The sequence below is a fragment of the Pogona vitticeps genome, chromosome 6 (genome assembly GCF_051106095.1).
Source record: "Pogona vitticeps strain Pit_001003342236 chromosome 6, PviZW2.1, whole genome shotgun sequence".
NCBI lineage: Eukaryota > Metazoa > Chordata > Lepidosauria > Squamata > Agamidae > Pogona > Pogona vitticeps.
Window position 1 is genome coordinate 96,773,267 of NC_135788.1, and position 22,973 is coordinate 96,796,239.

The following is a 22,973-nucleotide window of genomic DNA, read 5'->3' on the forward strand; positions in this document are numbered from 1 at the left end:
AGAGAACAAGTTGGTCATCACAAACACTCTTTTCCAACAACAAAAGAGGCAACGCTACACATGGATATCACCAGATGGGCAATACCGAAATCAGATTGATTATGTTCTCTGCAGCCAAAGTTGAAGAAGCTCTATACAGTTAGCAAAAACAAGACCTGGAGCTTATTGTGGCTCTGACCATCAGCTTCTTATAGCAAAACTCAAGCTTAAACTAAAGAAAGTAGGAAACACTACTGGGTTAGTCAGGTATTTGTTGTTTAGCCATTAAGTGGTGTCCGACTCTTTGTGACCCCATGGATCAGAGCATGCAAGGCCCTCCTATCTTCCACTGCCTCCCAGAATTTGGTCAAATTCATGTAGCTTCAATGACAGGTATAATCAGGTATAATTTAAACAACCAAATACCTTATGAATACACAGTGGAATTGAGGAACAGATTTAAGGAACTAGATTTGGGGGACAGAGTGCCGAAGAACTATGGATGGAGGCTTGTAACATTGTTACAGGAGGCAGCAACAAAAACCATCCCAAATAAAAGGAAATACAAGAAAGCACAGTGGCTGTTCAATCAGGCCTTACAAATAGCAGAGAAGAGAAGGGAAGCAAAATGCAAGGGAGATAGGGAATGTTACAGAAAATGGAATGCAGACTTCCAAAGAATAGCAAGGGGAGACAAGAGGGCCTTCTTAAATGAACAGTGCAAAGAAATAGATGAAACTAATAGAAAGGGAAAAATCTGTTCAAGAAAATTGGAGATCTGTTCAAGAAAATTATTATTATTATTATTATTTATTTAATTTATACCCCGCCTATCTGGTTGGTGAGGATTGGAGAGATTAAAGGAACCTTTTGTGCAAAGATGGACATGATAAAAAATTAAAAGCGTAGGGACCTAACAGAAGCAGAAGTCATCAAGAAGAAGTGGCAAGAATACACACAGGAATTATACCAGAAAGATCTGGATGTCCCGGACAACCCAAATAGCATCGTTGTTGACCTTGAGCCAGGCATCCTGGAGAGTGAAGTCAAGTGGGCCTTAGAAAGCATGGCTAACAACAAGGCCAGTGGAAGTTATAACATTCCAGTCAAATCTAAAAAGATGATGCTGTTAAGGTGCTACACTAAATATGCCAGCAAATATGGAAAACTCAGCAGTGGCCAGAAGACTGGAAAAGATCACTCTACATCCCAATTCCCAAGAAGGGCAGTGCCAAAGAATGCTCCAACTACCATACAATTGCACTCATTTCATACGCTAGCAATGTTATGCTCAAAATCCTCCAAGGTAGGCTTCAGCAGTATGTGGACCGAGAACTCCCAGAAGTACAAGCAGGATTTCAAAGGGGCAGAGGAACTAGAGACCAAATTGCTAATATGCACTGGATTATGGAGAAAACCAGAGAGTTCCAGAAAAACATCTACTTCTGCTTCATTGACTTCACAAAAGCCTTTGACTGTGTGGACCACAGCAAACTATGGCAAGTTCTTAAAGAAATGGGAGTGCCTGACCACCTTATCTGTCTCCTGAGAAATCTATATGTGAGACAGGAAGCAACAGTTAGAACTGGATATCGAACAACAGATTGGTTTAAAATTGGGAAAGGAGTATAACAAGACTGTATAAAGTCTCCCTGCTTATTTAACTTATATGCAGAATACATCATGTGAAAGGCAGGACTGGATGAATCCCAAGCCGGAATTAAGACTGCTGGAAGAAATATCAACAACCTCAGATATGCAGATGATACCACTCTGATGGCAGAAAGTGAGGAGGAATTAAGGAACCGCTTAATGAAGGTGAAAGAGGAGAGCGCAAAAATGGTTTGAAGCTCAACATCAAAAAAACTAAGATCATGGCCACTGGTCCCATCACCTCCTGGCAAATAGAAGGGGAAGATATGGAAGTAGTGACAGATTTTACTTTCTTGGGCTCCATGATGACTGCAGATGGTGACAGCAGCCACGAAATTAAAAGACACATGCTTCTTGGGAGGAAAGCGATGACAAACTTAGACAGCATCTTAAAAAGCAGACACATCACCTTGCTGACAAAGGTCTGTATAGTCAAAGCTCTGGTTTTTTCCAATAGTGATGTATGGAAGTGAGGGCTGACCGCCGAAGAACTGATGCTTTTGAACTGTGGTGCTGGAGGAGACTCTTGAGAGTCCCCTGGACTGCAAAGAGAACAAACCTATCAATTCTAAAGGAGGTCAAGCCTGAAGCTGAGGCTCCAATACTTTGGCCATCTCATGAGAAGAGAAGACTCCCTGGAAAAGCCCCTGATGCTGGGAAAATGTGAAGGCAAGAGGAGAAGGGGATGACAGAGGACGAGATGGTTGGACAGTGTCATCGAAGCTACCAACATGAATTTGACTCAACTCCGGGAGGCATTGGGAGACAGGAGGGTCTGGCATGCTCTAGTCCATGGGGTCACGAAGAGTTGGACATGACTTAACGACTAAACAACAACAACATTAATTATTTATGTTTAATTAGATAAATATTTCATTCTCTCAAAAGCCATCAGTATTAATAAGAGAAGAGGTATATTGGCATGAAAAGACAAGAGCTTGGAAGAGTTACTTTTTACTACTAACTTCCAGAATCCCTCAGTCATCATGGCTGTATATCCTATCCCGCCTCTGAAAATGTTGATCCGTCTTTTGATACCAGCCACTGCAAAACTTCTCATCCTGCTCATGCCTGGCAACCATCATGCTATAGAGTGGCAATGAGTTTCTTGGGCATTCCCCCCCCCCCCAAAAAAAAGTCAAACAAAACAAAACAAAATCTGAGTCCTATTTAAATCAACTTTTATCAACAGTGGCTGATCAACAAGCTGCACCCTGTCTGGATAACAGGTTCATGCTTTGGTAATCTCTAAAGCATGCTATTGTAACTTTCTCTACATAGGACTGCCCTTGACGTCAGCAAGGAAACTTCAGCAGGTCCAAAATGCAGCAGCCAGACTGAATACAGGTAACAGCAGCTATGAACACATATCCTCAGTCTTGGCATGTCTTCATTGGCTCCTTGTTTGTTTTCGTGCTCAGTTCAAAATGGTGGTCATAACCTATAAAGCCCTTTATGGTTTAGGATCTTGATTTTTTGGCTTTCTACAGAGGCTCAGAGGAAGCATTTAATTGACAGCAGAACAAGCCAAAGGTTAATATGCCATTCGGACAGGAGGAGTGCGCCAAATGGCACTCCTCCTCCCTGACCTCAAATGACCCTATGCAGCCCAATTCAGCCCACACCAAAACAGCCAGTCTGGACAAACCATAACACAGCATCCCCTTTTGAAATAAATATGGAGGAAAGATAGAACTCCTAAATCAGTGAGAGATCATGACCATTTGAATAAGGAATGGAATCCCTTCCTCAGAAATGTTAATTAAAGTATAATCCCATGAACTGCATTGTCTCTGTCTTATGACTGTAGAGGTATCAGCCAAAATTCAAACTCAAGGCTCTTTGATCTGTGCACTCACGTAATCTACCAGAGGCCTGAAGTATATGGTATGTTAAATATATAACATGGATGTGAATCTAATTTTCTTTTTACTCCAAAGTAAACATATGTAGTTGAGGTTTAACTGGCAACATTTACGTTTTACTGAGTCATTGCTTCTTCTGCTAATTTAGGCAACTTACAATGCAGTAATGGTGGATATATTACTTTTTCAGCGTATATTCTGTGAGAGTTTGGCAGTGGTGAGGAGGCATGCCACCTCAGTAGCAAGATATATACTGTATATTTGTTTTTATATACACACACATATATCTTAGTAGCAGCATATATATACATGCTGCTACTAAGATACACCTGTGTGTGTGTATAAAATCAAATATTAAATTTGTGCTAAAACACTTTCCAGTCAAAGCTGTGCTGCATGATTTCTTCCATTTTTCAAAATAGGATATAGAGTATTTTAGTACAAAGTTCAAACTAGTTGGTTGCAAAAAGTGCCCTGGGTGGCTCTTCAGGATATTTTTCATAGTCCAACCAAAAAACCCACTAAAAACATCAAAAACCCCAAACAAACAAACAAAAACTACATGGCTTTCCCCCATTTTGTAGGACTGTGAAATATGCCACTATATGGCATGCAGCTTGAAATGTGTGCTTAATTTGTTCCAAAAAGTTATTTTGTGTAACTGTATTTCAGTAACATCTAAATACTTAAATATAACAAAAATACAAACCTATACTTTAAAAGTATTTCTGGTGCAGTTTAAATGAAATTCAGTTTTTAAAAAATGCTATTAAAATGGTGAGCACTTGAAAGACATGCTGAAAGGTACTCTAACTTGTAATATTTCTGCACTATCCAAGCCTGAAGAAGTAGGATTTACTCATGAAAGCTTGCAATCTGTATTTTTTGGTGGTTCAATAACAATATCACCTTAGGAACTGGTCACATGAAGGAAATGTTCTCTAGTCATCCCCCAGTTAGTTGGTTGCTTCCCCCCAGTCACATGACACATGGTAAACACTGAAACATTTTCCTGGCCAGCGGTGTAATGGTGGAAGATTTTCCCCTCACCAAAAGGGTTGTGTTATTTTGTACCGCTTCTGTACTGGTGCATTCTTTATCTGGATTGCCTGGGTGCACGGCCTGCCCTGCTTCTTTTCAGAATCAAAGATAGGAAGGTGGTCATCATTACTGGAGAGTGCATATTACTTTTTTTTTTTTTGGTAGCTAGTACATCGATACATTGGTAAAAGGATTTCATGGGGAGGCGTCATGATTACATTACTGGTGGGTAATATATATTTTTTAATTTCTGTGAAGGATACATCAAACTGTTGGTATGCCAATGTCATGGGGAGTGTGTGATCACCAGTATTGCCACACATTTTTCTCACTGTCTGCGCATAGCTGCCTGTTTGTATGCATGTTTAGGGAGTGGCTGCCACCCTTTCTGCCCAGTAATAACGGCACCGCCATAGATGGCAATCCTGTGTCCATCATGAGCAATGTGCTTCTGCAGAAGCAGGCAGTGCAACAGAGGATACTTTCCCAAACAGAACCCCCTTCCTGATATCAATGAATATCAATGATGTATCAATGAATATTTTTTAAAAAATAAATAAATAAAGGGGGTAAATTGTCCCTTGCAGCAAGAGAGAAGATAAACTGGTACCATGGTGCAGCTGGCCATAACGATTCAAATAGGAGGAAATAAATTGGTAACGCTATAGGTTTTTGGGATGTTTGCCCTGGTATATATACCATGTGACCATGATTCAGTACAACAGAGGCATGGAAAGTATCGGTAGAGAACATTTCCCACTTGTGACCCTCTTACTCTTGCATTTGAAGGGTACAGTGTGTGTGAAAGAGAAAGAAAGTAAATGGTTTAAGATGAACTGAATTGGTACAGTAAATACTAATATAAACTGCATTTTGAATACTTGAAACAAATTTGATAAAGTATGGTCATTTTACATATTTTCTTGCACTTTAGTCAACCACAAGGGAGAAGCAAAAAAAACTATTTACTCTGACTAGAGGAAAATTTATTTATATTCACTTTCTAAGATTTTACTGGATTGTGCCAGCTGTCAATGCAATTTTGAGGTCCAGAAGCTTGCTTTTAAAAAATGAAAATGAAATGTAGTATTCTTAAGCTCTGAAGGCAGAAACAGATATGATAGATAGTATGTAAGCAGAAGAGGAACATCCTTAGCTGATTGTATGTGAGTATCATCGCAAGTTTTTTTCTTAGTTCCTGGAATTAGCAATCTAGCTTGTGTTTTTTGTGATTAGTCTTCAATATTTAAAAATGAGATTCCTTTGAATTCTGATTTCTTACACATGAAAGAGTTCCTCAGTCGCCACTCTCTAATACTACTGCTTTCATCTCTGATTATGGAGTATTCATAATACCTGTTTTTACTCTGAATTCTGCTCTTAATATGAAATCCAGTGTCTGCATAGCATAGAGGTCTAGTTTTCAGCAAACAGAACAAATATCTGACAGGTGGTTAGACACAAATCTAGTCAGCTATATGGATGTATTGTTTTGCTGAGATCATATAATTAGTCCATGGCATGTGTTCAACCTGCTATGCTGCACTTTCTGGAAGCCAAAGCTTTCCACCATTACCACTTTGTCTGGGGCACAGCTGTCTCTTACCCTCCATTCAAATCAATGCAAACCTGCTCAGGTCATCCCTCTGTGAATTCAGAATTGGATCTGAAGTTGGAGGGTCACAGAAACAGCTCCCCCTGTCCTGCTCCACCCCCACTATTAGATGGGAAAGTGGCACTGAAGATCTTTTCTAAATAAATCAGGCTTGATTGTAAAACCCAGGCCAATGACAAGATGCAACCTCATTAGCATTGATTTTAAAATAAATTATTGAGAGTGCCTCCCCTACTCCCACTTCTCTGCTCAGTGGATCTGCAAAGGAGAACTGTAAATGTTATCTTCTTGCAATGACTAAAAATGAAAAAGGAGAAAAGGGGGAGGAGAGGAGAATCCAACAATAATGGAGCAATCAAACTACATTAATACTCTTCCAGGAAACACTATGTGAAAAAGAGAGGAAATGGAATAGACATGGCTCCTCCTCCTTTGCTTTTAGGGCAGCCTTTACAGCCCTTAGTGGTTTATCGGGGTCAGCCTTATGCTTTGTGCAGACCAAGATCCATTCCCCCTGCCCCCCACAAATGAAACAGCTCCCCCTCCCGGCACAAACAAAACATCTGTGGCTATTTACCTTCTCCCCTCCACCTCGCTGAACCTGTTTCCCACCACCAGCACTGGTAAAGAGAGGTAGCACACCTTAGATGGGAATTATAAGGCTTCCGAGAGCAGCTGCACATAACACATTCTCTGATGCAGCAGATTTCCCTAGATCAGTGATGGCGAACATATGGGATGTGTGCCACAGCTGGGACACAGAGCCCTTTCTGCAGGCACACAAGCCATAAGTTGCCAGATCGCTACTCCCCCCTCCCCCCCTCAGCCAAACCTCAGGAGGTGGCTGCAGCTGTGGTTCTGGCACTTTGATAAGTGGCGGGCCAGGATCCAGAGCAGCTGATGCTGGCAGCGGATTTGGAGTGGGGTCTCAAGGCACCTCCATGCCCAGGACTCCCCCTTCCTTAATTTGGGAACACAGAGGTTCTTGGACTGCAAATCCCAGAAGTGGTGATAATGACCTGTGATAGCTAGGGCTTCTGAGAGTTGTAGGGAAACAACCTTTGATACCCAACCTTGGAAACTACTGCTGTAGTCAAATCCATTTTCCCTAAAGCAGGATGCAGCCAAGACTCCAATCAAAGCCTAGCTTAAAAATCTATTTTTCATTCAATAGGACCAAGTTGTTGGAGGCACTGCATAATAACAGACACCCCAGCACACATACAAAACACATCAGCTCCAACAATGAAAAAAACAAATGGCTATCAAACATCTGAAATGAATGCTAAAGTTTCTGGATCAAATATCCAAAAGTAACCATTCCATCAGATTATGGAGCTAGGAGATAAGAAAAGTAGGAAACTGCTGGCTCTGCACAGAGACTCACTCTGCCAGGTTCCATCAAGTACCACTTTCATCAGACTCCTTCCTCCATCAACTGATACCTATCAGTTGAGAAGACAAAACAACTCAGACTGTAATGGAGGGAAAGGATAGAGGCAAGGCTACCACCAACTTTGCTGAGAGACCAATTCCAGCTCCTTCCTCTGTCAACTATCACCTATCTTCAGCCACTCCATTTGGTGGCAGAGGAGACAGAAGAGGAAAGAAGGGCCACAATTACTTCTAGTAGAGAAACTGGCTCTAGTGACACATCATAATGTGAGTTCATTTACTGGGATGGAGATTAAGCTGTAGCAACACATGCTCCTGCCAATGGGACACTGACTTTTATCAAGGATTACAGGAAGCTGCCCTAGATCAAGTCAGACTACTCAACTCAGTTTTGAAGGGATGAAGCTTTCTTGTATCTCAGACAGAAAGTCTTCTGTCTCATCTACTACCATTTCCTTTTAAATGGATGTCCCAGGAATGGACTGTCAGCATAAAAAGCCTATAATGTACAGCACAGCTTCAAAAAAAAATATTGTTTGTGGCTGATTCTGTGAATTTTATTGGGAAAAAGTAGTTTTCCCACTATATGGATTTTAGCACAGAGAAAAATGAGGAAGGGGGGGAAGATTCTTCTTATGTGGGACTGTATGGTAAGCAAGTCATCCTCTACAACACAGTGGTGTAATTTCAGGCACAAACAAAACAAAAGTAAAAAAAAAAAATTAAGGAGACAAAATGTTGCAGTACCTAAAGACTAACTGCTATATTTTAATGTGAGCTTTTGTGGACAAGTCCACTGTCTTTTTTAAATTTTTGCTTTGTTTTTGCCTGACATGCAACTATAGACTAACCTGGCTACCTCTCCTAAAACTACAACAGCGGTGTAAGTTTTCAGTCACTGCTGGCTCAGTCAGGGCTCTGGCTACAAGCCATATAAATGGAATCCAAGGGAGACCCACTAAAGGAATGCTGAAACATTAATATCATAATTAAATGCCAGGCTTTCCCAGTTACATGGTGCCCTTAAAAGCATATGATGGATGGGAGTTTTCAGGAAAGAAGCCACTCAGGCTTTTCCCCAGGAAACTGCTGCCAAGCAGATTGCTCACTGGCCTGCCTTTCACACTGAGACTGAAAAACAAATTGCCCTCCAAGCTGGCTTCTTTCACCCTTGTGTACCCATAATGTCCAGCCTAATGTCTGAGGGACAGGCTGGAGCCCTGGGTGAATAAGGAGCAGTTTAAGCGTGCCCCTCTGCATTATATAGGACAACCTGCTTGTTGTACAGAATTACTTCTCAAAGAATGACAAGAGTCCACATAGGAACTACAAGCCTACTGCCATAGATCACCATTCAGGCTACACACAAACTGTAGGGGAACAACAAGGCATGAAGTCTTGTGCATCTCTTAGTGCTGAATGTGCCAGAGGATTCCATCACTTTGCTGCAACAGTTTAAACACAACCAACTCACTGGGGAAATGATGACACCGGTTCTTTCACTGGAGTAGTGATGATGGGGAGATTCAGGAAGGGGCAATTCTCAGTTTTTGAGAAAGATTCACCACTTCTGATACTGGGGGGAATATATATCCCTTGACCTACTACATTAATAAGATGGATAATATAAGATAGGTAATACAAAGCAGCTATGATGATACTCAAATGTAAAGCTTTCCTGTTCAGTATAGAACTGACTACAAATGCAAGCAACAAACAGGGGCTGGAAATTACCACTATGCCATTCTTGTGAACCTCCTTTGAGCAACTGCTCATTGTCTAGAGGCAGGATTATGTGTGGCAGAGATAGGAACATGTGGCCTTCCAACTTTAGGACTGAAACTTCCACCATCCCTCGCCACTGATGAGGGCTGTTGGGAATTGTAGTTCAACAACACTGGAGTACCACACTTTTCTTATACCTGCTGTGGCAAATGAACCTTGGGTCTGATCCAGAGTGACAAAACTAAAAATTCAGCACAGATTTGCTTCATTTCAGTCTTGTGCAGTATGTGTTTGTTTTTTATTATTATGATCAAATAAAAATCTCAGTTGTGGTTGAGCATTCCTTTTTTTTAAGAATGGAAGGGAGTGAGACTGTGGCAGAGGAAAGAGAGACAGAGAGAGAGAGAAAGATAATTTCCTCAGCAAGTCATCGTCGCTAATGAAGTTTTACAAAAACAGATACAACCAAGGAAAAATAAAATTTCACAGGTGATAAATTTTTCCAATTTCCGAGGCAGAATTCGATAGGATTGTTAAATTAAGAGTGAAGGTGTCTGTTAGGAGGCAACGAACAATGATGGGTAATTTTATAGAGTGGAAAATTGAATCAAATTGCAACATTAAAACACAGCTCCTTGGAGGATCTGCCTTGTATGCAGGCCTGTTCCAGTACATCAGTGGGAGACTTGGGGGGGAAGGGATGTTAAAATGGTTTGACTATATAGCTGCATGTTGCAATGAGTCCTGGCCCCAGACATCTTCACAAACATTCAGTCCGAAGTTGGGATGGAAAGGGTTGTAAGTGGAGGGCCAGAAATGGTAGTGGTGTTGGAGGGGGGAGGAATATTATCTGCCAGGGGATGGAAGGGATCTCATCTGCTTTAGGTATCAAGAGAAACCCAGACCTAAATCTAAGCTGGGTCTCAAAGCTCACCCTTGGAATGGATATGGGAGTAAATACACAAGTATCTACACAAGTTCCGGATATCTTATTCTCATGCATATTGTGCTATTGTCTCCTGCTTCTATCTGGTAATCAATTATGACTCTATGAGATGGAATGGGTAAATTAGGATGCTGCTGCATGTGAGAACAAGGAGAGGAAACTCAAGGTCCCCTTATATTCTCTCTCCCCCCCTCTCTCCCCTCCCCCTCTCTCCCCCTCTCTCTCCCTCTCCCCCCTCTCTCCCCCTCCCCCCTCCCTAACTTTAATTTCCAGAACATCCCAGCTAGCAGGTGAATAACTATTCCACACTCTGATAAACTGGCTCTTCAGCAGAAGGGTAAGAGGTTAATATGTTATAAATACTGATGTAAATCTGCAAAGTTGAATCTGACCCTCTTCTTAACAAAGGTGGCACAACCCTTCATTATCCAGTCCCTGAAGCTGAAGAAGCTATCTTGGGAGCATGGGTTGGCAGGACCCTCGTTTCCAGAAGATGCGTCTGCAACTCCAGCCCAACCTACAGGATGGACTGATAATGGGGACACAGTTATGTCTCAACTGTCCCCCTCTCCTGAGCACATCTTTGTACAGGCCATCACAAAATATCTTCTAGAAGCACAGAAAAAGAGGCACCAAAGAATAGCTGGTACAGGGCATTTTGCTTCTTAGGAAATGGACAGGGTGGAACCCTTTCCCCAGGCCATATACAGAAAGTAACTGAAGTGCAGTATTCTTTAGTGTATTGTCTCCATCTCTCATCAGCGCCACCCAGTAATGCCAGTGGTCCATGATGACCAAACCTCTAGTCCAACAACATCTAAGAGTCAACGAGGCAAGGTCCAATGGCGGACATCTCTTGGCAGAATGGTGGAATTCCATGGTGGCATTCCATTCTTCCACCTTACTAGAGCACTCCATGTGCCTCAAAATTGCCTCTGGAAGGTTGGGGAAATTATCTACAGCAAGGAGGAGTGGCACAGGAAAGTTCACCTGTTCTTGAAGGAGGAATGGGATGCTGTGTGAAGTTGTGCCCCATTAGAAAGTTGTGAGAGACGTCAATAGATACCCTGAGCTCACATTCAAAATGTAACTGCTTAATTTCTTGGGGTAAGAAGAACTTCCCTCCCAATCAGTTTTCTCCCCTTTTCTTTTCTTTGCACTGTGCAACTTGGCTTTCTTATTTGAGTTCTCTGTGGCAATTTGCACTGCAGTGGGAAAATTCATTTCCTACTAGCGAACAAATTAGGAACCCAAGGATCCTGAACTCTTGAGTATCTCTACAAAGAAAATGTGGTGATTTCAAAGCTGTACGACTGCATCCCAAAAGCTGCAGTTCCTCTTTTGCTCTAGTTCAGCACTTCTGAGTGCAGAACAGAAATGTTCTGCCCATGAATGGCTGTTGTAAATATGCAACCTGTCCTATAGGATCTGGTGTACAAAAAAAAAAAAAAAAAAAGAGGATAGACACATGTGCAAAAATAGCCTAGTTAGCTACACAGCATCACTGTCGTGACCAGTGTGCTAAGAGCACAGAGGTAGATCTGGTCTATCAATCTGCCCTCCTTGTGAATCCACAGCCTGATGGTATCAAAGGAATCCTGGGTGAATCGAGTATTCTGAGGTATTGCGCATATTGATAGACCAGATCTACCTCTCTGCTTTTTGCACACTGGTCATGACAGTGATGCAGAGTAGATAGCTAGGCTATGTTCCCAAGCTGATTATCCACATCTTAACAGGAGGGCAAATGGATATTCACCTCCAAATATTCTGAATTTTGTTGACTTGATTAGCATGAATGGTCGCTATCACTAGGTTTCACCTGACAGACTAATGGGTAATCAGGGACTTGACAAAAGAATGTTAAAGACTAGGGAAGTTTTCCTTAATGGCCCGGAAATCTCTCTCCTATGCCTTCTGAATGTGACACCAATCAGAGGTAGTAATAGGAGAGGTAAGGAAAGAGATTGTAACAGGTTTCAAGCCTGACAGAAGCAAAGAGCTGTATGATTCACTGGACTGGAAGCAGACTTCACAGAGGGCCAAGCAATTGCTTTCTTTAGCAGTCTGGTGCAGGATGTGCACCTTTGTAGTCTGCTTTAAGGGTCAATTGTTTCTAACATGCTCTGTTTGTATATTTTTAACAAACAAAATGTAAATTTCTGGTCCTCTCATATTCAAAGGAAGCAACATCCTGCAACCGAAACTGCTAGATTTCTGACTACTTGAGAAAGAAAATTATTCATGTGGTGTCTGTTCTGAGCAATGCATATTTGTACAGGGATTTTTATCTGTACTGGGACACTGAAATCTCAGAGCTGAGGCATCTCCCCCTTTTTCTTTTTGGTCCATTAGGGTTCAATGTTAACAAAATATTTGGCATTGTGGCACAGAACTTTGTATGTCATAAACTTAAAAAAAGTTTCTACTTCTCCTATCTCATGTCTCTAGTCGTGAATCTATTCCCCACAGCCACTTCTGAAATGGTACCAAACTTGTGGGCTTAGGGATATGAAATGATAGACAAAAATAGGAAAAAGTATTTCTTCCTTGGCTATATCTTTGTTTTAGATCTGCTGATCGACCAGGGGCAGACAACAGATCATGTTGAGCTGGTCTTGTCCCATGGTATCTAGTTTCTTGAGATGTTTTGTCTTTTCTCTAAACTGTGTGAAGGCCATTTCATTTTAAAAATCATTTTGTCTATCATTTTAGATCCCTATGTCCATTGACCATGGGCAGTGGGTGATTTAAAAAAATCAGTCTAGAGAAAAGAAGAAACATCTCAGGAAACTAGATACCATGGGACAAGACCAACTCAAAATGAATTGGTGTCTGAGGCAAAAGATGCCACCATCCTCCTCTACATAACATCCCAGTTCTACATAACAGAAAGGAAACAAGACTGGAAAATGAACTTTAATGTTGGCATCATAATAGAGTTTTCCACTGCCCCTGAGGGCACCAGGGTTGCTCAGGCCATGTGGCATATATAGTTCTGTCCACTTGGAAAGCTATTTCTGTTGTTCCTTGGCATCTGCTCTCTGAGGTAGTTGTCTCAGTCTGCCTAATGGTAGGGCCAGTTCTAGCTGCAGATCACCAAAACCAGATTTTTTTGCTACTCTCTTCCTGCCAGAGAGGCGCTTGAGTGGAATGCTCTGAACAAAATCTGCATTTTTGCACATCACTGAAAAGCTCAGCTTGTACTGAGAGCTCCTACAAAACATGCAAGGTGTACATTTTTTTTCCTACCAGGTGCGTTAACTCTTTTCCTTCTTAACTGAGGCAGCCTGTTAAGTATCTTGTTCTATTTCTGTTTGTTTGTTGGCTTTCTATTTCCAAAATGAAATGGGCATTCATAATGATCATAACTGTGCTAGGCAAAAGAATTTTATGGGAAAAATGGATTCTATTGGATTTTAAATGTAGACACTTGTACTTTGAAATTCAAAAAGAGGAAGAGATGGCTATAGCATGATTTTCAACACTAATTATGGGAGAAAGCCTTCTGCTTGACTTGAAAGACTGTTGGAACAGACAATAAATGGCTAGACAGTGCAAAGGTTTGACTCAGCATATGATAGTTTCATATTGTGCAAAATTACATCTTTATATTACGACAACCTGTTAAAAAATTATTGACCTCAATCAGATTACTCATTTTCAGTGGGAGAACAACATGAACACTTTTCCTCAATGAAATTTCACAAATTGCAGAAAATGTTTCTGAAAAAAAAGTAGTGTATTTTCTCTTTGTGAAGCAAACCAAGCAACACATATGGCAAGCACAAATACACTGACTGATTGATCAAAATGACTCAACATATCTAATTCTCACAATTTTTACAAATCCACACAGAAAAGAAGCAGCTATCAAAATTGTGTGTGACTAGCCAGAAACAGTTTTTGCAAGTCTCTCTGATAACAGGAGAAAATATTCACTCTCTCATAAGCAAGGAGAAAAATATGGTGATCTTTTTAGTTCTCTTTTGCATAAAAACAAGATAAACAGGGATTACCACAATACACACAAAAGTCAGCTCACCTGGAAGAACCTCATAAATGCATTCATGGTTCTCTCTCAAGTCCTCCTCATCCTCTGTGTCCACAGTGGTGTCCTGATGAAGAGTCACACTGGGGGAATCAAAACTGTCTATGTCATCATAGGCTTCTTCGTTCTCTTGGTAGTCCTCCACCTCTTCCTCACAGGGGATAACCAAGGACTTCATATCTGGGAGAAAATGATTGGAAAAGAGAAGGAGAAGTCATGATTCACAAGGGAAAAGGAAAAAGAACATGTACCACATTCAGGCTGAGACTTCTAAGGGTCAATGTATGATTTTTTTCCTTTTAGCAAGAACTGGGACTAACTAAATGTGCACCAAGATTCTTCTCTGCTAGCTGTAGATTATTTTATAATCTGACCAGATTATGATTTTCTGTACAACTTTCATGATCACAGGCTGATGTAGGACTTTGCTACTTCATCTGAACTATTTACAACTGAAGCACAATTAATTTATGTTTTTCTGGTCCAATGACAAGAGGGCAAAACACATTTAAGGGTGCCTCTGAAAGCTGCTGGTGTGCCAAAATAAGAGCAGAGGTTGCTCTGAAGGAGGCTGATTTCGTCAAATCTCTGGAGTTAAAGTAGATCTGGATCTGAACAGTATTGCCCTCTTCTTGGTGATTCACATCCTGATATGTTCTCACCTCTGCCCCACTCCTAATTTCTAGCATTAGCAGTTCAGGAGGCTAAAGATTTTTTAAAGTCAAGTCAAATAGCTGAAACTTAAAAGACAGATGAAATAGAACGGTAACACTGAACATTAGTTCCATGAGTAGAAACCAAATTCAGGGTTGAGCAATACTTTTATTGTGTCACTAAAATGTCACAAACATTGCAAGATTTTAAGTTTTCCAGAATTTGTAATTTGAGACAAATTACAAAGTTCATATGACTGGGAAAAAACACAAAAAGTCCATGGCTTAGTACTACTGCTCATCCCAAGTAGAGTAGACCCACTATACCAACTGCTGAGTAAGTCCTATCTTTCTGTGTCTGCAGTTATGAAAGTTGTACAGTAATTGACTCATTATGTGTACTGTATTGGGACTAGCAATTGGCATAGGCCCCCAAATCTGGCCAAATGTAATGATCCTTGTCCTTGTAGGCAGATTGACTAGCAAGACAGAGATTGCAGACAGAATCCAATAAAGGCATTACTCAGCTCTCAATTAAAAGCCTTGTCTTTCTCTCTCTCTCCCAGTTTAAATCCTGCAAAGACAGAGCAGATGCTGTGGCAGCCAGAGAAAACAAAACTTGCAGGTGCCTTTGAATAAAATAATACTAATAAAATAACAAATAGCTACGTTATAGGGAAAAAGAGTTGCAGGCAGCATTGTGGAAATCTGAGAAAAGTACTGTTGACAGCTCAGTGGTTTCGGAATCTGGCTCTGTAGCCAGATACCTAAACCACTGAGCTATCAGGCATCTGTTAGGAGTTTGAATCCCCATTTTGTGTCCTTGACAGGAGCTGGACTTGATGATCTGTAAGTCCCTTCCAGCTCTATATTTCTAAGCTTATTATAATTATAAACCTGAAAAATCAATCACAGATCAGATTTATTTATTTATTTATTTATTTATTTATTTATTTATTTATTTATTTATTTATTTATTTATTTATCTTATATGCTGCCCACACTATCCAAAGGTCTCTGGGTAGCTTGCAACAATTTAAATGCAATAAAAAGATAAAAAGATAAAACAATTAAAATACAATTAAAAATACAATACTCTAAAAATTGCCATTAGGAGCCACAGTTGATATTATTTCAATTAAAAATATTCTGGAACAGGAAGGTTTTGATCTGGCGCCAAAACGTCATCAATGTCGGCAGCAGACAAATCTCACTCAGGATGGCGTTCCATAGTCTGGGGGCAGCTGCCAAAAATGCCCTTTGTCTACAAGCCATCCCTCTTACCTCCTTGAGGGATATCTCTTTCAGAAGTCCCCCCTGGCTAGATCTTAATTGCCGGATAGGTTTATATGGAAGGAGGCGGTCCTTCAGGTATCCAGGGTCCAACCCTATATTGACATATAGGGCTTTATATGTCAAAACAAGCACTTTGAATTGAGCCCAGGCAGCAACTGGTAGCCAATGTAATTTGAACAGAACTGACTGATGTGTTCCCTAGTGGCCCCATCACTCACTAGCTGTGCACCTCAATTCTGAACCAGTTGCAGTCGCCGGACCATCTTCAAAGGCAGCCCCACGAACAGTGCATTGCAGTAATCTATATGGGATGTTACCAGTGCATATGTAACTGTCATGAGACTCTGCTCGTCCAGGTAGGGCCGTAGCTGGTATAACATCGGCAGCTGAAGGAAGGCGCCCATGGCCACTGAGTCTACCTGGGCTTTATTTTTTATTTATTTATTTATTTATTTGATTTTTACCCCGCCCCTCTAGACCATGTCTACTCGGGGCGGCTTACAAAATAAAACAAAACAGTATAAAAATATATAAAATCATAAAATTACATATTTCAATTTAAAACAATTAATTTAAAGAGAGGATTACCAAGATGGAATAGCCAAAAAAGAGAGAGAAACAGAGAAAAAGACTTAATTGACTGGAGGGAAGGCCTTCTTAAATAACCAAGTTTTTAACTGGCTTTTAAAAACACCCAGCGAGGGTGCCAGCCGAATTTCTGTTGGGAGGGCATTCCACAGCCGAGGGGCCACCGCCGAGAAGGCCCGGTTTCTTGTTTTTTCCTTCCGGGCCTCTCTCGGTGTCAGACCCCTCAGCCGCCCCTGCTGGCTATATCGGGTGATCCGGGTAGATCTGTGTGGGAGAAGACGATCTGCCAAATATTGAGGTCCCAAACCGTTTAGGGCTTTATAAGTGATCATTAGCACTTTGAAGTCAATGCAGAAACGGATGGGCAACCAGTGCAAAGCAGCCAGGGTGGGGGAGATATGCTGGTGTTTTCTCACCCCACTAAGGAGCCTGGCTGCTGCATTCTGGACCATCTGAAGTTTCCGCGTCAGCCTCAAAGGCAGCCCCACGTAGAGTGCATTACAGTGGTCTAATCTCGAGATTACGAGCACATGGACTAGAGTAGTGAGGGCCCCCCGATCAAGATATGGTTGCAGCTGGGCAATCCGCCATAGATGAAAATAGGCAGAGCAGACCACGGACGCCACCTGGGTTTCCATGGTAAGCGCCGGGTCCAGATGTATTCCCAAGCTGCGGACCTCACTCTTTGCGGCAAGGGTCGTCCCCCCAAAGGAGAGGGAGTCACCTATGCCGCTGACGGAAGGGCCGCCCACCCTCAAGACCTCCGTCTTGTCCGGGTTCAGCCTCAATTCATTTGACTGCATCCATTCCAGTACAGTGTCCAGGCAGCGCTGGAGGGACCGGACGGCATCCACTGAAGTTGGTGTAAAGGAGATGTAGAGCTGTGTGTCATCAGCATACTGATGACACGATGCCCCACACCCCCTGATGACCCCGCCCAGCGGCCTCATATAGATATTAAACAGCATTGGGGAGATGATCGACCCTTGTGGAACCCCACAATTGAGATTCCACGGGGCCGAGACCCTCTCCCCAAGCTGTACTCTCTGGGGGCGGTCCTCCAGGAAGGAGCGGAGCCAGGCAAGTGCCAGGCCACCGACTCCCAACTCGGAGAGCCTCCCCAGGAGGATACCGTGGACGACGGTATCAAAGGCAGCTGAGATGTCGAGGAGGACCAACAAGGACATGTTGCCCCCATCGGCCTCCCTCAACAGGTCATCCAACAGTGCGACCAGTGCCGTCTCTGTACCATAGTTAGACATGGTTCCAGGAGCACCCACAGGTTGTAGACCCTATCCCTTAGGGGGGTGTAACCCCATTCAGGGCAGGGAAATGGCCCTCCAACCTGTCCAGCGAAGCACCCACTAACAGCACTTCCGTCTTGTCTAGATTGAGTTTCAATTTATTAACCCTCATCCAGTCCATTATCAGGTCCAGACATGAGTTCAGTACAGAAACCGCCTCACCTGGATTGGTGGAGAACGAGAGGTACAGCTGAGTGTCGTCAGCCCAAACCTCCTGATAACCTCCCCCAGCAGTTCCATGTAGATGTTAAACAGCATGGGGGACAGTATCGAGCCCTGAGGAACCCCATGACATAAACGCCATGGGGCAGAGCAGCTGTCCCCCAGCACTACCCTCTGGACATGGTCAGCCAGGAAGGAGCGGAGCCACCATAAAGCGGTGCCCCCCGACGCCCAACCCAGCCAGCCTATGCAGAAGGGCACCATAATTGATGGTGTTGAAAGCCGCTGAGAGGTCCAGGAGTATCTAAAGGAAATCAACCCTGAGTGCTCACTGGAAGGACAGATCCTGAAGCTGAGGCTCCAGTACTTTGACCATCTCATGAAAAGAGAAGACTCCTTGGAAAAGACCTTGATGTTAGGAAAGTGTGAAGGCAAGAGGAGAAGGGGGCGACAGAGGATGAGATGGCTGGACAGTGTCTGCAAAGCAACCAACATGAAATTAACACAACTACGGGAGGCAGTGGAGGATAGGAGGGCCTGGCGTGCTCTGGTTCATGGGGTCATGAAGAGTTGGACACGACTAAACAACTAAATGACGACGATAGAGGAAAAGGGCAAGATGACATATCAGCCTCATCCTTGCCATCTCCTGCTGCAGGTTTCAGATCTGATTATTAAGACCACAAATACTTGTAGAAGCAGGATGACCATCAGTAGAGCCTTCCTGTAGCCTACCTTATGTGTTGCATGCCAGATGTTTTGGACTACAACTTCCACTATCCTTGACAACTGGGCACACTACCTGGGGCTTATGGGAATCATTCAAAACAATATAGCAGAGGCTTTGCTATGGAAGGCGACAGGCCACAGTAGGAACTTGGAAGGTAACGTTTTGCTGGACTAGAAACCTGTACATCAGGCTGAAGAACCCTTGGCCCTCAATGCAATAATGGACTGCCACTCCTTTCACATCTCACCATTGGACAGTCTGTTTAGGGCTGATGGGTGCACAGGGCAGTAATATATAAACATATATTATTGTTAAGCATGAACAAATCCATCACTGAATGTTACGTCAGCAACTATAATTACACAAGCTACATGAAGCTATAAATTAAAGCCAGGACTATCACCACTGCTAATTAATTTCTAGGATGACAGGCATTGGGTTTCAGCCTGTGAAAATTCACACATGCTATGGCCTGAGAGCCATAACCCTGAATTTTGAATAGTGGCTGGTGATGGTTTGGCTGGTTATGGACTGGCTGGTTATGGTCTGATTGTGTGAATTATAATAGTTTCCCCTGTAATGACACTGTGTGTCCCAGAGCCCTGTCTCAGAATATGCCCAATGTCTTATTTCTTTCAAAGAAAAAGTGAAATAAGCCACCAAAGAAAGAAGTTGGAAAACCTACTTCATCTCAGTCTCCCTCTCCCTATGTACAGCAAGCTGGTTTAGGGCAGGAGGCTTCCAACAAGAATATTTCTGAGCTATTTCTGGAGATTTCTGCTTAGCAGGTGGTTTGCTGCAGTCTGCTTTTTTTGTTCATGCCTGCTGTGGTCTGAATTATTTTGGTTAATGAGAGTGGATGGCTGTATATGATGTGTGGATGATTTTGCCTTGGAATGGGGGAGGGAATGACTTCTCAGCCCCTCCCATTTTTAAGATTCTATGTAAGTGCTATGCATATCCTAGCTTCTCAGAAATCAGCACCAACACAGGTTTCACACACTGACCAGCAGAGGACGCTTTGAGAGCACATTTTCTTTGCAACCCAGGAAATATCTTCAGCAAAACAGATGTGATTTTATTTTTCAATTAACCCAGGTTCACCATAATCAGGGCTTTATTTTTGTGTCCAAAACAAATGCTGAGAAATGAGGAGGGGAAAATAGTACTAACAGCTTAAAAAAAAAAACAAAAAAAAAGTGGGGGGCAGGGAAAAAGAGGGCAACTCCTGAATTTGTTCAGATGTGTGTGTGTGTATACATGCGTGTGCACACCCTATGCCACATCTATCACTTTTTTAGATAAATAATCTGAAAGAACTAGAAAATCCTCCTTTCATAAATGTTGATGTAACCAAGCTATCCTTCCTTAGTTTCCCATTATAGTATGACATGAGCAGCTGGTGCCCACAGGGTAGGGTAGGAAGCATGGCAGCCAATGATAGGCAGAACCAGGGGCATAAATGGGCATCAGCACAAACATTCCCCTTTCACAACACACACAGAGTCAGGCAAGCATTCAGAGATATATGCTAGAGAAACTGCTTCTGCTGCGGCTGCAAGCAAGAGTGGGATGGCTAGGGGTAGCCTCGGTCTGAGCTGGGGCTTTGGGGATGACTAGCCTCTCTTAAGTGATCCTTAAGTATGAACTTTTAGAAGAAGAGTGCTTCATCTATTCCTCCACAGCAGCTGTTATACTGCCATCAGCAATGCCAAGAACAGCTTCCCTTTTACATTCTTATTTTTCACCCACTTCTTCAGCAGAGAGGGGGAAAATCACCCTACTTGCACCTTCCACTTGCCCCCATCAGTGTCGTAGCACTTGGCTCTTCCCTGTTTTTACTTCATTTTCAGCTTACATAGATTAAATATCTACATCAAAAGGTGTAATACGTGGGCCATGTATCATACTGTATCTAGCTGTCTGTTAGGGAGCAGAAGTAAGGAGGTAGGATGTTTCAGATGATAACCTCCACACACTAAAAGAATGCACTATCTCTTGAGGATAAAATGGGATATCCCTAATGCACCCTTGGTTTGTCACTTTGTTTGCCCTGTTGTTTGTGCTAAGAACTGAAGACACAAATGTGAATATTAATTATTAAGTAGGGAAAATAACTGTTGCTCTGCTCTTAAAAATAATGATCTCCAAATTGACTTTTTTGATTAAAGATTGCCTCCTTTTGTCTTTCAGACAAGCTTATCGCCATGTTTACAGGACTTGCTGATAGAGGACGAGAGAACACTACTGAAAAACAGATACAAAAGCTAAGATTCTTAGGAATGTTTGCCTGGTTTTCTGTATGCGGATAAGAAATCTATTGAAGAACATCAACATGAAAGCTGTGATTCTCAGGAATTCAAAAGGAAGCAACTGGTAACATAGTTCTATCCAGGGAAGGGGGCTGCCTTTGGCCTGGAGTTTACAATAACCTAGGCCTGGATTCAGGACCTTTATATGCAATTCTTGTCTGAATAACTGAGGCATCAAGACTTTAATGCTGTGAGAATCCTGCCTCATTCTCAAGATGTTATATGAGGGTGGAGATTCACACATCGCTGTTCACTGTTTCCCACCACTTTTTCTTACCAAAAAAGGAAGGAAAGTTGGAATGAATGCATGATGTATTATATCTGGTAGTGCTGGGTGCCTTCTGTCTGGATGTACCCACAGCTGGTGCTGCTGTCATTGCCACTGTTATTGTTTACATCTATATTTTACCCTTCCTACAATGAGTTCAAGATGACAAACTTCTTCCTTCCCATGTTTACCTTGACAGTAACAGCAGATCATAACAAGAGAATGTGATGTGCCCACGGTCACCCAGTGAACTTGATGGGGATTTAACTGCGATCCCCTGAGCCCTGATCTACCACTACATCATGGTGGATCTCTTCAGAATACAGCAGAAGCCCATAAGGAATTCTGTAAATGAGTGGATTTCACAAGTAAGGAGAGGAAAGCAGGTGCCCACCTCCTTCATCTTTGCTTTCCAAATATGAAAGCAACTGTCTGAAAACAGGGAGGCTATTGTAGATTCTCCATGTGATCCAGAATTCGAGTTTGTTTGTGTTCTGGCTCATGCGGAAAGCCTATGCAAAGGTAACAGCTGCCTTTTCTTCAAACTATCATTTTTTGTGATTAAAGGAATGACCAAGGGTGTGGATCTAGCAGCCTACCTTCATTACATGTGCTGTCCACACAGTTTCAGCTCAACTGAATAGGCCTGCAGTAGTGACTGGTATGTGTGAATGGCTTCACAAAGATCCCCTTGTATACCCTGAAGCACCATTTTTCACAATGATAGCATTTCATGCATTCATCAGTGATATGTAACTGGGTAGCTTACATGAAACAACTCTGACATGTAACAGATTATTTTTGATCTCTAGTGTCTGACCTTTCAGGAGGAACAGGATCTGATCCACCCAGTCCATGGCTTCCGCAGGGTTAGCAGCAGTGAACTGGAAGGAAAAAATTGTTTGAAAAAAAATATGGTCATTGTCAGATTTTTACCAAGTGGCCTTCATTTCTTTCTTTGTATATGACTGTATTCACAAACTGCAACAAAAACTGGTTTAAATCCCACCTCAACTAGGACTATGTTCAAAAGTACTTCATAAAGAAATCCATATATCACAGACAGAGATCCCATGTCAACAAACGTGAAATGCAATATATATATTTTCCATTTAGGCCATCTACATATTCAGCCATTGAACCACTGAGCAACAGAGAAATGTAAGAATATACACACAGCTGAATAAATTAGCTTTACTGTATTTTATAATGTTTTTGTTATTTTGCGATGCTTGACTTCTCCACCACTGTCTCAACCCCTCCTCGCTTTCTGTACCATCATTTTCTTTCTTTAAAATTTTGTTATTGTATATTTATTCAACCACTAGCAACATGCAAGAATACAGCTGTCTGCTTTCTATCCTGAATGTTCAGGATTATTTTGAAGTCT

At 42.1% G+C, this 22,973-nt stretch overlaps 1 protein-coding gene across 5 annotated transcripts in view; it reads right to left on the reverse strand.

Annotated features, from left to right (window-relative positions):
- SKAP1 (src kinase associated phosphoprotein 1) overlaps positions 1–22,973 on the reverse strand; it is a 402,906-nt gene that overhangs the window by 71,318 nt on the left and 308,615 nt on the right. For all 5 annotated transcript variants that reach the window (XM_073004336.2, XM_073004334.2, XM_073004335.2 and 2 more), the window contains exons 8-9: positions 22,404–22,467; positions 14,265–14,450 (exon numbers count right to left, since the gene is read on the reverse strand). In XM_073004336.2, coding sequence (XP_072860437.2) covers positions 14,265–14,450; positions 22,404–22,467 — 250 coding nt within the window. The remainder of the gene's footprint in view (positions 1–14,264; positions 14,451–22,403; positions 22,468–22,973) is intronic.